The 14,526-nt window shown below is 33.2% G+C and overlaps 2 protein-coding genes and 1 long non-coding RNA gene across 6 annotated transcripts in view; all 3 read left to right on the top strand.

Moving 5' to 3' along the window:
- Positions 1-14,526, top strand: part of LOC121728564 (gem-associated protein 5-like) — a 39,164-nt gene that overhangs the window by 22,293 nt on the left and 2,345 nt on the right. The gene's annotated exons all lie outside the window — the stretch shown is intronic.
- Positions 219-1,405, top strand: LOC121728569. Of its 3 annotated transcripts, none has more exons than XR_006035832.1 (3): positions 219-361; positions 445-645; positions 967-1,182. XR_006035832.1 is itself a non-coding variant. In XM_042116745.1 (3 exons), exons 1-3 carry the CDS (start codon positions 276-278, stop codon positions 1,313-1,315), a joined length of 618 nt encoding a protein of 205 aa, XP_041972679.1. In that variant the 5' UTR covers positions 223-275; the 3' UTR covers positions 1,316-1,405. The 3 variants fall into 3 exon arrangements, 2 of the variants coding, with proteins under 2 accessions (XP_041972679.1, XP_041972680.1); XM_042116745.1 differs by having other exon boundaries at positions 223-341; positions 443-645; positions 967-1,405; XM_042116746.1 differs by having other exon boundaries at positions 224-357; positions 967-1,404.
- On the top strand, positions 5,415-6,580 carry LOC121728576. Its single transcript, XR_006035836.1, has 2 exons — positions 5,415-5,832; positions 5,937-6,580. It is a non-coding gene; the product is annotated as an uncharacterized LOC121728576 (long non-coding RNA).

Here is a 14,526-nt window from a genome sequence, read left to right as displayed (position 1 = left end):
CTAAGAATTGCTTATAATATATAATTAATATTAGTATATTTCCTAAAAATGTAGAACAAACTATATTATGTAGAATAAATAACAATAAATAAAAAACTTTACTAAACATTAATTAAACGAAAAACGGATTAATTATTATTAAGTAATTGTTATTTAAAATCAAGCAAAATTATATAACATTAAAACGGACAAACATACGCATATACGTATCAACTCGCGCTTGATAACTTTTACACATTTTTGATGACAAAGACCTTTTTCCAACATAAAAGGCGATGCACGTTGGAACAAGTCACAATTTTTCAAGTGGCTTCGCACCAGTCTTCAATTTCAACGAGAAATAAAAGAATATAAAATGTCAGTGAGTATAGAATTAATATTATTATTCTTTTTTGTGATTAATTCATCAAGATGGGAAAATAATTTATATTTCTTCTTTAATAGGTCCGATTCAGAGTTTGAGGCCCCATCTGTGGTGTCGGTAGCACCGAAAAAGAAGTCAAAGGCGTCAAGCAGCAAACGCAAGGCCGGCCCCGAAAAGCAACGCGACTCATCGCCTCCGCTGGAGTTGACCCGCACCTCATCAGACAAAAGTGCTCAACGAAAGCGAAAATACTCCTCGCCGCACGAAGTTATAACTACACGGTAAGTTCGATTATTATATACTTTACGTTTGCTGAAATTCTATTTCTGATTCTGCTGGTTTTTAATTACTTACAAAGTGTCTGTAATAGTCAACACAGTCCCAACCACCATAATTCAGTTTGCATACAATGATTTCCTACTTTTTATTATTTATCAAAACTTAGTTCAGTATCCTGTTGAAGTCTGATAAAACTAGGCACCTAATTGTTTACAGTCAAAAGTGAATGTGCAATACACTTATTCCTATTTTGTTTGTTTTTTTACTAATATTTTTTCTCGATTATTGTATTTTAATGATATGTTAATTTTGTATTTTTACAGAACAAGGAGACCGGACTTATTCAATATCTTGCGGGCTGAGGAAGCTAGTTGCAGTGAACCCAAATCTCGTGGCGGGGAAATAATATCAAGCTTCTCCAGCCGAGTTTCTACGGGAACGTCTCGTCGGACTGCGAAGACCGGTGGCGAATATTTTGTGGACCTCAAGATCTACAAAAAATCGGACTACGTGTCTCACGCTGCTAATGTGCGATACAAGACGGCGCTGGTAAGTGTGAAGCTCCAGTGCGACGAGTCATCATCGTCTTGGGAGGCACTGCAAGGCTTCTTAGGACAAGCTTTTACCGAGTTTGAGGAGTCAGAGCCCGTCCATTACAGTGACAAAAAATAAAATTTACTAAGTAGGTTTACAGTTAATCAATTTATAGTAGATATTAATTTTCTTTTTATTATACTAGAATAGATTTATAACCTTTTTATTTTTTTTTACATTAATATCGGTTACTGTATTATTGTTTTGATAGCATTGCCTTTTTTAATATAAAAAAATGCCTTTCTGTACGACGTGTAACGTATCTGTACATAGTAAATCATGGGTAGGTCATTTGCGAAGTAATTCACATAGAAAAAGTAGTAAGACAATAGAATACAGTGATGGTGTAGAAATCGTCAGCTCTGCATTTCGTAATCGTATTGTAACTTATAAGATATTACCTCTTGATCAACTTCAGTTAGCTTCAGTAGATATATTTTTTTTCGAAATTCGTAACAAGTTAAAATCTCTTTTAGATGAAAACCTTATTAAACATTCATGTGTTAAGGTTAATTTCGAACTATTTGGGACGTTTTTGAAGTTCAACAATAATTCACAAGAAATAAAATCTTTTGGAACCAAGAATAAAATATTACATAGTAATTATGATTTTGAAAAAATATATTTGGAAACAGTTAGTTATTTAAAAACTAGTATAGAGGAATTTGAGGATCGTGACAGTGGGTGGACATTTTTAAATAATTTATACATTGAGATTAATATCAATAAATATCAACCACTTAGCGGTTCGAGTTTTATCAGTTTACCCAAATCAATTCAGGCTAAAAAGGCGTGTTTAAATATTATGAATAAAGATCAGCATTGCTTTCTATGGAGTGTGACAGCAGCCTTATATCCAGCTAAAAATCACCCTGAAAGAATTTCATCATATCCTAATTTTCGTGAATTATTTAATATAAATGGAATGTTTTTTCCTGTAACTTTCCATGACATTAAAATTTTTGAAAAAAATAATCCTAATATTAAGTTCATAATTTATGGTTTAAAAAAAAGTAAAACTATTGTTGGGCCGTTGTATAAATCAGACATTAATAAAACATGCAACGAGAAAATTATACATTTGTTGTATCTAGAAAATAATAACACTTCTCATTATTGTTTGATCAAAGAACCTTCTAGACTGTTTAGAAGCCAAGTTACATCTCATCACAGCAAATTGTACTTCTGTGATTTGTGCTTGATATTTTTCAGTACTTCTAAAGAAGTTGAAAACCATTTATGTGGAGGCGTTGTAACTGTCCTCCCAAATAAGGGCTCAGTAATTAAATTTAAAAACTATGCTCGAAAACAAAACATGCCTTTTTGTATTTACGCAGATTTTGAGTCGATGCTACAAACCAATACTGAAGCTAACTGTTCTTCTAGCAAAAATACGACTACATTGCACCAACATTTACCTATAGCTTTTGGTTATTATATTGTTTGTCGTGATGACCCTAGTTACAATCGGTACGTATCATATCGAGGACCTGGTTGTGATAAGCAGTTTGTAGATTCGATTCTTAAAGACGTACAAAAAATATTTGATATACTTAGTACACCAGTCCCTATGATATTTTCTACGGCGGATAAGTCTGATTTTGATAATGCCACACGTTGTCATATTTGTGAAAATTTTATTTTTTCGGACAAAGTCCGTGACCATTGCCACGTTACTGGTCGTTACCGCGGAGCTGCGCATCCGTTTTGTAATTTACAGTATAAACGCCCTTCATTCGTCCCCATTTTTTTTCATAACTTAGCTGGTTATGATTGTCATCTTTTTATAAAAGCGTTAGGTGAGGTTCCTGGTAATATTAAAATAATACCTAAAACAAAAGAAAACTACATCTCATTTACCAAATTTGTACCAGTTACGAATAATCAGTTTTTTCAACTTCGATTCGTGGATTCATTTAAGTTTTTGGGAACAAGCTTAAGTAAATTGTCAGAGACATTAAAACCGGAAATGTTTAAAAACTTACAAAATCATTTCCCCGATGAAGATGAATTTCAGTTACTCACTCGTAAAGGCATTTATCCATACGAATATATGAACTCGTGGAAGCGGTATGACGAAAAAAGTCTACCCCCAAAAGAATGCTTTTATAGTTCCCTAACTGATCATGATATTTCTGATGAGGATTACCAGCACGCGTGCTTAATTTGGTCAACATTTCAAATCAAAGATTTAGGTAGTTATACGGATTTATATCTAAAAACTGATGTGCTTTTACTGGCAGATATCTTTGAAAATTTTAGACAGACTTGCAAGCAACACTATCAATTAGACCCAGCTTTTTACTTAACAGCACCCAGTTTATCTTTTGATGCGATGTTATTAAAAACAGGAATACAATTGGAACTTATCGATGACTTGTCGATGGTGCGCATGTTACAGAGTGGTATCAGGGGAGGAGTATGTCTGTGCTCTCATAGACATGCAAAAGCAAATAATCCTTACTTAGAAAATTACAAACCATCAGAATCTCCTTCCTACGTCACTTATATTGATTGTAATAATTTATATGGATATAGTATGTGTCAATATTTACCATTATCAGATTTCAGATTTCTCAATGAACAAGAAATCAACAAATTAAATGTAACCGAAATACCGATTGATGCAGAGTGTGGTTATATTCTAGAAGTGGATTTACAATATCCTAAACATTTACATAACTTACATAATGATTTACCATTTTGTTCTGAAAAATGCATTCCACCCGGGGGGAAAACTTTCAAACTAGTTCCAAATTTATATGATAAATTTAAGTATGTTATACATTACATTCACTTGCAAACATGTTTAAAACATGGTTTAATATTAAAGAAAATTCATCGAGTGATTAGTTTTCGACAAAGCCCGTATTTGAAACAATACATTGATTTGAATACTGCTCTGAGACAAAAAAGTTCCTCAACATTTGAACAAGACTTTTTCAAACTCTTGAATAACAGTGTGTTTGGAAAAACTTTAGAAAATAATGAGAAGAGGGTCAATGTGCATTTAGTTAATCAGTGGGTTGATAATAATAATGTGACTAAGAAAAGGCAATGTGCACAAAAGCTTATCGCTCGTCCAAATTTCCATAGCGTGACAATTTTTAGTGAAAATCTAGTTGCGGTACAATTAAACTCTGATCAAATAATTTTGGATAAACCAATATACATTGGTTTTACCGTACTAGAATTGTCAAAAAGTCATATGTATAACTTTCATTACTCTGTTATTAAACCTTTTTATAAAAATAATGTACAGATGTGTTACACGGACACTGATAGTTTTGTATATCATATACGGACCCATGATTTTTATGATGACATAAAAAAACATTTTTTGCCTTACTTTGATACTAGTAATTTTTGTAATACTAATCAATATGATTTACCCATTCAAAATAAAAAAGTTCCTGGTTTGTTCAAGGATGAAATGGCGGGTAAAATCATAAGTGAATTTGTAGGCCTTCGTTCAAAGTTATATTGTATTAAAACCATAAATAGCACAATCAAAAAAGCGAAAGGAATTAAGAAAAATATTGTCAGCAATTTCAATGTTACTGATTACCAAAAAACTCTGTACGAAGGCAACATTGTTCATAAAACAAATGTTTTATTTAAGTCAATAAAACACGAGTTGTACACATGTGCTGTGAAGAAAGTTGCTCTGTCTGGTGATGATGACAAGAGAGTCATATCTAAAGATAAAATTTCAACTAAATCATGGGGACATACTAGTATATTTAACTTTTAACTAGATTTAATAAGCTGTACCTAATTAAGAAATTCTTTGTATTATTTACTTTCTTAGCATAACCTGTGTATTTAGTATGTATATTATGTAGATTTAGAAATAAAATATCATTTACTAAATAAATTTGTTTTATTTATTATTTCTCAACTACATAGATTTTGCAAGCAAACCTGCAGGCTGATGCTAAATTCAAGTAACGTAAAGTTTTATCAAGTTGAAACATGCTTTACTTGAGTAATCTGAATCCACACGTGCCGCGCGCGCATGCCAATATCCCTAGCATGGCCGCCAGTACAAATACGAAAGTATAGACAAACTGTGGACTTGAGGTGTCATTCCGATCTTTTTTCGTTCCGAAAAATTCAATTAAAATGCCACTTTATGACAGACTATAGTCCTAAAAATTCAAATAATATCCTACTTTATGACATAGGCTATAATCTGTCATAAAGTGGCATTATAATTGAATTTTTGTCGGTCGCAATTAGTCGCGTTAAAGATCGGAATGGCACCTCAAGTCCACAGTTTGTCTATACTTTCGCGTTTCTACTGGTGGCCATGCTAGGGCTACAGGTAGTACAACCTACGCTACGTATATATGAGCGCGCGGTACTGTTTGTAACATGAGTCCTCATTCATAATAATGCCACCTACATGATGCAATCACTATAATAATGTGAAGACTTTGTTTTAGTATTCATTCTTGCGTCGATAAGCACTGTAATTAGTTACTAACGTCTACATAATTTACAAAACAAAACTTAACTTATATTATAGTTACTCACGTGTACATAATTTACGTATTTTTTGGTAATAGAGTCTTGGACCTGACTACACAACGGTAAGTTGATTTATTATTGATTTAAGTCATTAAAATACATTTAAAAAATAATCGTTAATTCCAAAGATTGCTGATTTGGTGTTAAATATTTTCTTTTTTTACAGATAATGGAACGCGTAGAAGATTTGACTGCTACATCCGAAGACAATGTCTACCGACATGAATATGGGGATACTTTCCAGTATGCTCAAGATCCTTTGGAAGGATTTACTGAAGAGTTTTTAAAAATGAAAGCTCAGCAAAAGCCGAACGCTGAGATTCGGGAACGTCGTCCAGCAAAATTAAGAAAAAAATGTGTTTCTAAAAGTGCACTAAGTAAACTACATAATATCCCAGTTCATTCGTTTGTGGTAAACAGCGTTCCCAAAAAAGGTTTCCGTCTGATAAAGATCTCAGTGTTTGATTTAGATGGATCCCAGCAACATTGTGACAGTATAGACGATGATAATTTTTTGTTATCCGCACAATATGTTGTGAATGAAAACGGTGATGAAATAATGGACCAAACCGAGAAGTTAGTCAGTAATATATCAAAAAAAATATGTAATTACAGTTATACGAGTTGGTTTTAGTTTACTTTGGTATTAAGTATTTGTTTTAGCTGTAGGGTCGCAATAGACTTTAGAATGAATAAGTCGATAAAATTGCAAGATATATAATTTGTATGAAAATAATATAAGTTAGGGTTTGTTTTGTAAATTAATGTGTACGTAATTATTGCTTAAATAAATTGTATGTGTGATGTGAATATATTTGTTTTATTTCTATTTCATTCAACTTTAATTATTTAAATAAAAAGCAATAAATATAAGTTATTTTTTATTGAAAGTGTACATTATTTTCTAAACACCATTTTTTTAAACATAATACATTTTTTAATGCACAATACTTCTTATGAATAAAACAGTTATACGATTCTTCCTTACAATACAGATCGTACAGAATGTTAAATCTTGGAATGTCTTTGTAACTTATATCTACAATATTATTATGATCACACAGTTCTTTCACCCATTTCACTTTCTCTTCACCTTTTACGATAATGTTTCGGTCTTTTAAGTAAGGTTTAATAATTCTTCTGAATTCTCTGTAATCGATATAGCCTTCGCTCCATCGAAACCCTCTATTTCTTTCTAACCACCGAACATTCTTTTTTTCATCATCGGTTAGCGCTGAGAATGGGTATGGTGGTTTAACATAAAATGTATGTGTATGCTGTCGAGTGGCTATACATAATTCTTTTACTAAAAAGTCGTTATTATTATTTTTAAATCCTTGTAAGTCAACGATTATTGTATTACTATTCATGATATTTTCTTAACGATATTACTCAAAGGCTTATACTCAAATATGCAGTCGTTTAAAATCAGACAATATGCAGCTGTCTGATCAGGTATTTCTTGGTCTGTTTCGATTTCTACTCTCACGTCGATTGAGCCTTTTAACGTTTCGTGCTGTCGCGAACAGTCGATAACGAATAAGGGAGCAACGTCTCTGAATTCTTTCAAACTCATCAACGGCTCTGACCGACGTCCGTGATACGACTGTTGAAATCTGGCATACTGTTCGTATAATAAAGTAAATTTGTCTTCTGTAAAACTGACGTTTAATCCCTCATATGGATAGTATGACGAATTTAAAAACACTCTCACATCACGTACGTGACAGTGATCAAACTCCGCCATCGACAATTCACTGTTGTTTTTGCGGTTGGTTTGTAAAGCTAATACAACAAATCGCGGTTTTTCTATTTGAGATGAAGTTTTAATGGACCAAGTATGTTTACGAGTTTTGGGTAATAATGGATACTCGTATAAATCCCAGTTACGATATGCTAATGGAATAGCTCGATCTTTTTCTAATTGTTTTAGTAAATTTATTCTTTCGCGGTCAGATACTTTAATATGAGGTACTCTCCAGATAATTTTACTTATAACAATATCTTCCAAAACTTCTCCTGTTTTCAACTTGATTGCATTAAGGTTAGTGTTACATCTAAGCAACACTAACTCATGTTTGCAGTTAATGATAATTTTTTCATAATCTTCCGCAAATCCTAAAATCTTGTTTAGAGGAATGGATACAGAAAATTCTCCACCACTTGTATTATTTATACCTTCTGGCGACCACCCCCAAACTCGAGCATATTTTGATTCGTTTTCATTTAAGGACAGATAAGACTTTATGGTCGTAGTTACACCTGCGTTTTTTATTTTATCTATTTCTACTCCATTTAATTCATATCTTATGTCTTGAAATAGAAATAACGCTGGATTATTAACGAAATGTACATTTGAAACCTTTTCTTTAGTTGTCCTGTTGTAGACAATTACTTTGCCTTCGATATACAAACTGCTGAGCGAAGGCAGCACATATAGGTCTTGTTGATTGATGGGGATTCGTATTTCATCATTCTTGTTGAAACTTGTTACATACGGTCTGTACGAATGATACTCAAAACTTTCGATGCTGTTGTCGTATGAGGTTTGTTGAGATATGTTTAAAATATTCATTTTATTAAACCAATTAGCTTGAGGTATTCTTTATTGCTTTTGGTAAGCTTCTTTTTTAACTGCTGTCGTGTGTCTTTGTGAGAAGATCTTTTAGGACTGACTTGGACATTTGATATGGCAGGGGTTTTATGAAAATTTATCATTTTTTTCTAAAATGTAAATACAATTGTACCTCTTCACCTCGTAAATTTATTTCTTTGTTATCAGCGTCTAACAGTCGTATATTGATGGAACTAATAGAAGTTTGATTGACTGGAAAATAAATTAAATTTTTTGGTATTTCTATTATTCGATAATCAGGAGGTACATTAGGTACAAATTCGTAAATAATATGGCTTGCTTTTCCGTTCACAAATGAACCACTAACTACATCACATTCAATCCTCACGATAGTTGTTGATAGAATGCTGACAGGATACTGTGAATCAGTGCTTATATTAGCTTTTATTGTTTCCATTCCAAAGCCTAGTATGTTGCCAATTGAATCATCTTTATTAAAATGAACGTCTTTAGAACAAAATATATTTGTTTTCAATGTGTTATTATTGCATCTTAGTTTAAGCAGTGTATTTTTTATGTTAGTTTTCAAATAATCACAAATATCTTGAAGCTCGTAGGACCCTTCAGGAATTTCGATCATTTCATTATCACCGTAATAAAACTTGTTGTTTCGTCCATCAATATTAGGTATAGAGTTGAAAGTTGAAAAGTGCAAAAGACCACATTCATAGTCTCCAAGAAGTTCCAACGTCGGAGAATAGTTTGTCGTCAAAGAGGCTCCGCTCCCGGTTATAGATACAGTGAAAGACATTTTGATACTGACACGTTTATTTATTTTTAATATTATTTAAATGTTTCTTCCAATATTTTTTTAAAAATTTAATACATAGATGACCACAGTTTGTTGTTCCAAATGCTTGATGTTTGTTATAATTATAGTTTATGGGCAAATTATACATATATTTCATCAGTTCTAATGGTGGTTTTAAATTACCAAAGCTATCATAGTATTCTACGTAGCTGTTTTGTTTTACATAGGCTACCCAATGTGTGCCAGGATTCACGTTACTATCTAAATTTACAATTCCACATTCTATTTTTCTAGGTTTTAAAGGCAACTTATCTCTCATGTAAACGCCGCGAAAGTATGGAATATCACTAGCATACTCCAATATGTCTAAATTCGTGAGCGCACGCCTGGGCAGCCGCCTAATTAGTTTTTTGATGGGTTCAAATATAACCCTGCTCCTTTTTTATGAGGTTTAATATATAATCCTTTTCCAAGAGCGACCGCTTCCATCATTCTGTTGTGTCTTTCAGATTCTTGGAGACTCTTTTGTGCCGCTTTAGAATCGTTTACGGCTTTGGCTATACCTGCCGCACCTCCTGCTAATGAACCTAACGCCGACCGAATAAGCGGTAAAAGTCCACCACATTTTGGAAGTGGAATTATACGTGGTAAACATATTCCTTTCTTTTTGCTGAACAGTTTTTTCGCAGCTGCATACGCATATTTTATAGCAGAGTGATGATCCTTGGATTTAAGTTTTTTTAAATGGGCATGTATTTTTTTAATACCTTTCTTAAATGATTTAATACCACTTCCAGCTCTGATTTTTGTTTTCATAGCATTTTTTACTATCCACGAGGCAATCTTTTCTCCCTTACCAGCATCTTTTGATTTCAACCTCTTCTTTGCCATACTCAAAAGTTCTAAATCAGCTTTACGTCGAGCACTAGGATCTTTATTTATATAAGCAATATCGTGATGCATGCAAGCTTCATCCAATTTGTTAACTCCTCGATCGCCTTGTAGTATTCGTTTTTGAAGTTTCGTCCCAGGACCGCAAAATTGATATCCAGGTAAATGTAACTCAAACGGTAAATGGTCTATCAAGTTATTGATTACACCACTACCTTCCTTCATTGATAAGTATGTATTGTGATATAGCACTGATTATGTGCTTTATATATCTAAATAACTAATTCACTTTTATCTATCCAACTGTTTTCTTCGGCACTCAATCCTAACCACTTCACAAAAAGTTTGTTGCCTTTTTTCTTTAGAACTTTTTCGATAAGATAAATATCAGGAAATTTAGTTTTTTGTAATTCTTTTCCATAAAAACAACCAACAATGTTTTGTTTATGTTTGTCTTGTAATTGATACGTTTGAGGACTAGTTTCGTTGACTTTTATGATGCGAAATATTTCCGTTGACCAATTAGGGGTGTAGCCTTTATAAAAATCTCCTTTGTATTTACTTATACGAACAAAATCGCCAACTCGAAAAGACGATTCTTTGCGTACTTTTTTTGGCTGTTGGCTTTTGATAATATTCAATCGAACTGTATTTTGATTTGAACTGTTAACGTCTATTGGTTTATGTTTTGTAATGCGGTGCAGAGTATTGTTATAATTCTGCACAACGGACTTCAAATTATTTTTATACCATTCATATTTTCCACATAAACTAAATAATTTGTAAAGACGTAATTTTATAGTTCTTATCACTCGTTCGACGATAGAAGCTTTTTTTACAGAACATGTGGAATAATGATTTATGTTATAAGTTTTCATTAAATGCTTAAAAGAATCATTATAAAACTCTTTACCTAGATCTGTTTGTAAGTTTTTAGGTTTTCGTGTGGATTCTGATAATATACTGCACATAGCACTTGATACAAATTTTTTAGATTTTGATTTTAACGGTCTAACCCACACGTATTTTGATAAAACATCAATTACTATGAGAACATATTTAAATCCTTTATTAATCGACGAATATTTTTGTAAGTCCACTAGGTCAGCTTGCCATAAATCATCCAGACCTTTAATGACTGTATGTCGACGAGCGAAGTTTCGTCTCGCTCCTTTGTGTAGTTCATTCACTATATCTTGTTTACTCATTCTGAACAGATTTTGCTGCAATCATGTTATCGATTTCTTGTTTTGTGTAGTAGATTTTACTAAAATTTGTAGTAGTAATTTTTTCTAAACTATGAAGAAAGTTTCTGACATTACTTTGGATTTTCATCATTTCATTTTTAAGGGCTTGGACACTTTTATCTACGTATTCTTTATTCACAGCCTCGTCGTCTTTTTCTGGAATTTGCACCCCTTTTAATTTCGATGACTTTAAATCGAATTCCCCTGTATCGGACCTTACCAATGTATCGCTAAGAATTTCAGAAAATTCAGATAATCGTAAACGCTTATGAACGTGATGACCAAATTTGTCTATATTCATTGCCGTCTTGCTGGGTTCTGCAGTGTAATAGAACTGCTAAATTTTCCTGATGGCAGCCTTATATATTTCATTTTTTTAATGATACCAGCTTCCTTCATTTCTTCAAGTATGGCATTAACTTCATTATCTAATCCCGTATTACCAGCTGCCCGAGATGCAAGTAATATTTTTAGTCTCTCAACTAACTCATTAGGATCATTCCAGTATACTAAATCAGTGTCTTTCTTAACTTCTTTCAAAATGTTGATTCCTTCACCTCGCTGAAGACTTTCTACGCTACTGGTATTATTTCTAGCGAATTTAAATAGTGGCTTTATCACGTGAGTATATTTGAACCCTTTATTACCATTTATTTGGTTCGATGGTTTCCAGTTACGTTTATGTGCATTTGTGTCGATGAGTAGCAATTTATAATTTTGTAAGTCTTCCTCTGTAATAATATCTAAATTAGGTTTTTTTTTGTACAACAATTCTGCCAGACCAGAAGTTTTTTTTAAAGAGCGGCTTCTAATTTTCAGAACTTTTCCATCATCATGTAAACGGGTTTTGCCTAGCCAAAGTTTTCCTCGTTCACTTCTTACTCCATATGGTATATCTTCTTTCAGCGCTTCAGACGATACAGACCAAGACAAAGAATCGTTTGCGATACTCGGTGATGATTGAATAGATTTAAATGAGTTCTCATGGATATCATTATCCTCAGAAGGTGATGTAGTAAGCGTTTTGTCAGGTGTTTTAGAACTAAAGTCGTCATTATCTGAATTTTCTTCATCATCAAGATCCGTCTCAGATTCTTCAAATTTTTCATGTGAACGATTTGAAGATTCTTCCACGTCTTCTTCATGACGTTTTTTTTCAGTTTTGCTTGCTAATAATTTTAGCGGACTGACGATCGGTTGAAATATCGTCTCCAGTGCCATGTCATTTGTGTTTTTAGTATTTTTTATCATTTCTACCTTTCTTTTCACTGCAGACGCTGATTTCACAATTTGTTCCTTAAGATTCCGCTCCATGTTAAGAATTCTACTCTGATTGATGTCTCAAGTTATACTACTACGTAGTGGGGTACGTATAAGCTTTATAGAATAAATTAATCCACTATTATAAATGTATCAAATTTCATTCTGTAACAACCATTATTTCGTTCACAATCCTTATTGATTACCACATAACTGTATGGTTTACTCCACACAGTTGAACACATTTCACGGAATTGCGACCACGTCATATCAGACCCTACATGTTCATCGTAGATGTGTCTTAGATTAATCTCGTCTTGTTTAAACAATATGATGAGATTGGCATTATCTCTTACTAGTTGTTTCGGTATTTTAGTATAAGTTTGGTTAAGATAAAAGCAATCAATATTTTTGTGACGACCCATAGCAAAATAATCACGTATATTATTTTGATTTTCGCATGCAACATCGTCAAATATTATGATAGAATTAGGTAAGGCTTCTTGTGGACTTAAAATTTCACTGTTATGATTATACTTGTGATACGATGTATCCTCAACTTTTTCCAATACTTTTTCTAAAAAGACGTATTTAGGTTGATACAAAGACTTTGAATACACATAAAGGTTTCTGAATCGTGGACCATTCGGGTGTAGTAACAAACTGATTACTAAATTTGTTTTCCCACAGTTTGAGGGACCACAAACAATACTGCGAATGGTATTTGGTAGTAAATTTCCATGTCGCTTAACTTCATTTTTAACTGCAGGACAGACACATTCTAATTTAAGTGATTCTTTTTGTTTCAGAAATTTCATATCTGTTTAATCCAATCGACCACTGTGATTAGTGGATTATGACAAAATGATAATCATGCAGTGTGTTGACTCATATAAACAGATAGCTTCAAACATACGAAATTCAATGTTCCTATAATAGCTCTCTAGATTTTTCAGCCGTCCAATCATCGATGAGAAGCGATTTTTGATCACTTGATGCATGAACGAACAGAAGTTATTGGGTATTCTGACACACCGAAGAGAGCGAGGGCGCGAGCGAACAGAGGTGCATGTCATGAGCGTGTCATTTCATTTACCATCAGTTGATGCATAAACGTAAGTGGCACACTGACACACCAAAGTGAGCGAGGGCGCGAGCGGACAGAGGTGCATAAACGAACAGGAGTTATTGGGCATTCTGTCCCACCTCCACCAAAGTGAGCTCGCGCGCGAGCGAACGGAGGTGGGACAGAATGCCCAATAACTCCCTACTGATACACATCAAAAGAATGGAAAATTACAACTTTTAAATACGAAAAATAAGCACTTTAGAAATGTATAATAAATCTAAACCACATCCTTTGCATTTAGGCGTATTTAAAAAATTCAATCAACTTATGTATGTACACAGTGCTACTAATTAAAAATCAAAACAACCTACCTCTAAATCTTATTTACTTCCAACTCGTCTACACTTAACATCAACAGTTCAAACTGCAATCCATTTTGCTCTAAGCAGAGTCTAGCGCGTTTCGCACATTGTCTATAAGACTTTAAAATTTTGTTAATCACAACTTTGTCACTTTTAACCTCGTCAGAGGCATGTCTTCGAGGCTTGCTAGGCATGTGTAAGTGTTGCGAAGTGCGAACTGTCCATAATCCGAGTCTTTGATTGTTTCGCGATTCAGATTCAGGGTCACGGAATATATAACACTAAAGGAAGGGCCATAGCAAGTAAGTTTCATTGAAACTGCTGTCGCCAAACTCACACAGTAACATTTTACGCACACAAAATTAAAAAAACCAATCACAAAGAGATTTCTTTTTTAAATACAATGTCGTAAAAACAACCCTAACCCTTTTGAAATAAAGAAGAATTTAAATTTAGCAATACCGGCTCTGACTACCGAGTTCAGTTATTCAACGCTAGATGGCGCTTGACAGCTAAATTTGATAAGACTTGAAGTTGTACG

Source organism: Aricia agestis, chromosome 7 (genome assembly GCF_905147365.1).
Source record: "Aricia agestis chromosome 7, ilAriAges1.1, whole genome shotgun sequence".
In the NCBI taxonomy this organism is placed as follows: domain Eukaryota; kingdom Metazoa; phylum Arthropoda; class Insecta; order Lepidoptera; family Lycaenidae; genus Aricia; species Aricia agestis.
The sequence above is the reverse complement of the archived record's forward strand: the minus strand, read 5'-3'. Positions and strand labels throughout refer to the sequence as shown.

Excerpts from the sequence above, each read along its gene's own strand:
- LOC121728569 (XM_042116745.1), top strand. The coding sequence starts at position 276 with ATGCACGTTGGAACAAGTCACAATTTTTCAAGTGGCTTCGCACCAGTC. Across the intron at positions 342-442 it reads TCTTCAATTTCAACGAGAAA|AGGTCCGATTCAGAGTTTGA; the intron begins TAAAAGAATATA and ends TTCTTCTTTAAT. Across the intron at positions 646-966 it reads CACGAAGTTATAACTACACG|AACAAGGAGACCGGACTTAT; the intron begins GTAAGTTCGATT and ends GTATTTTTACAG.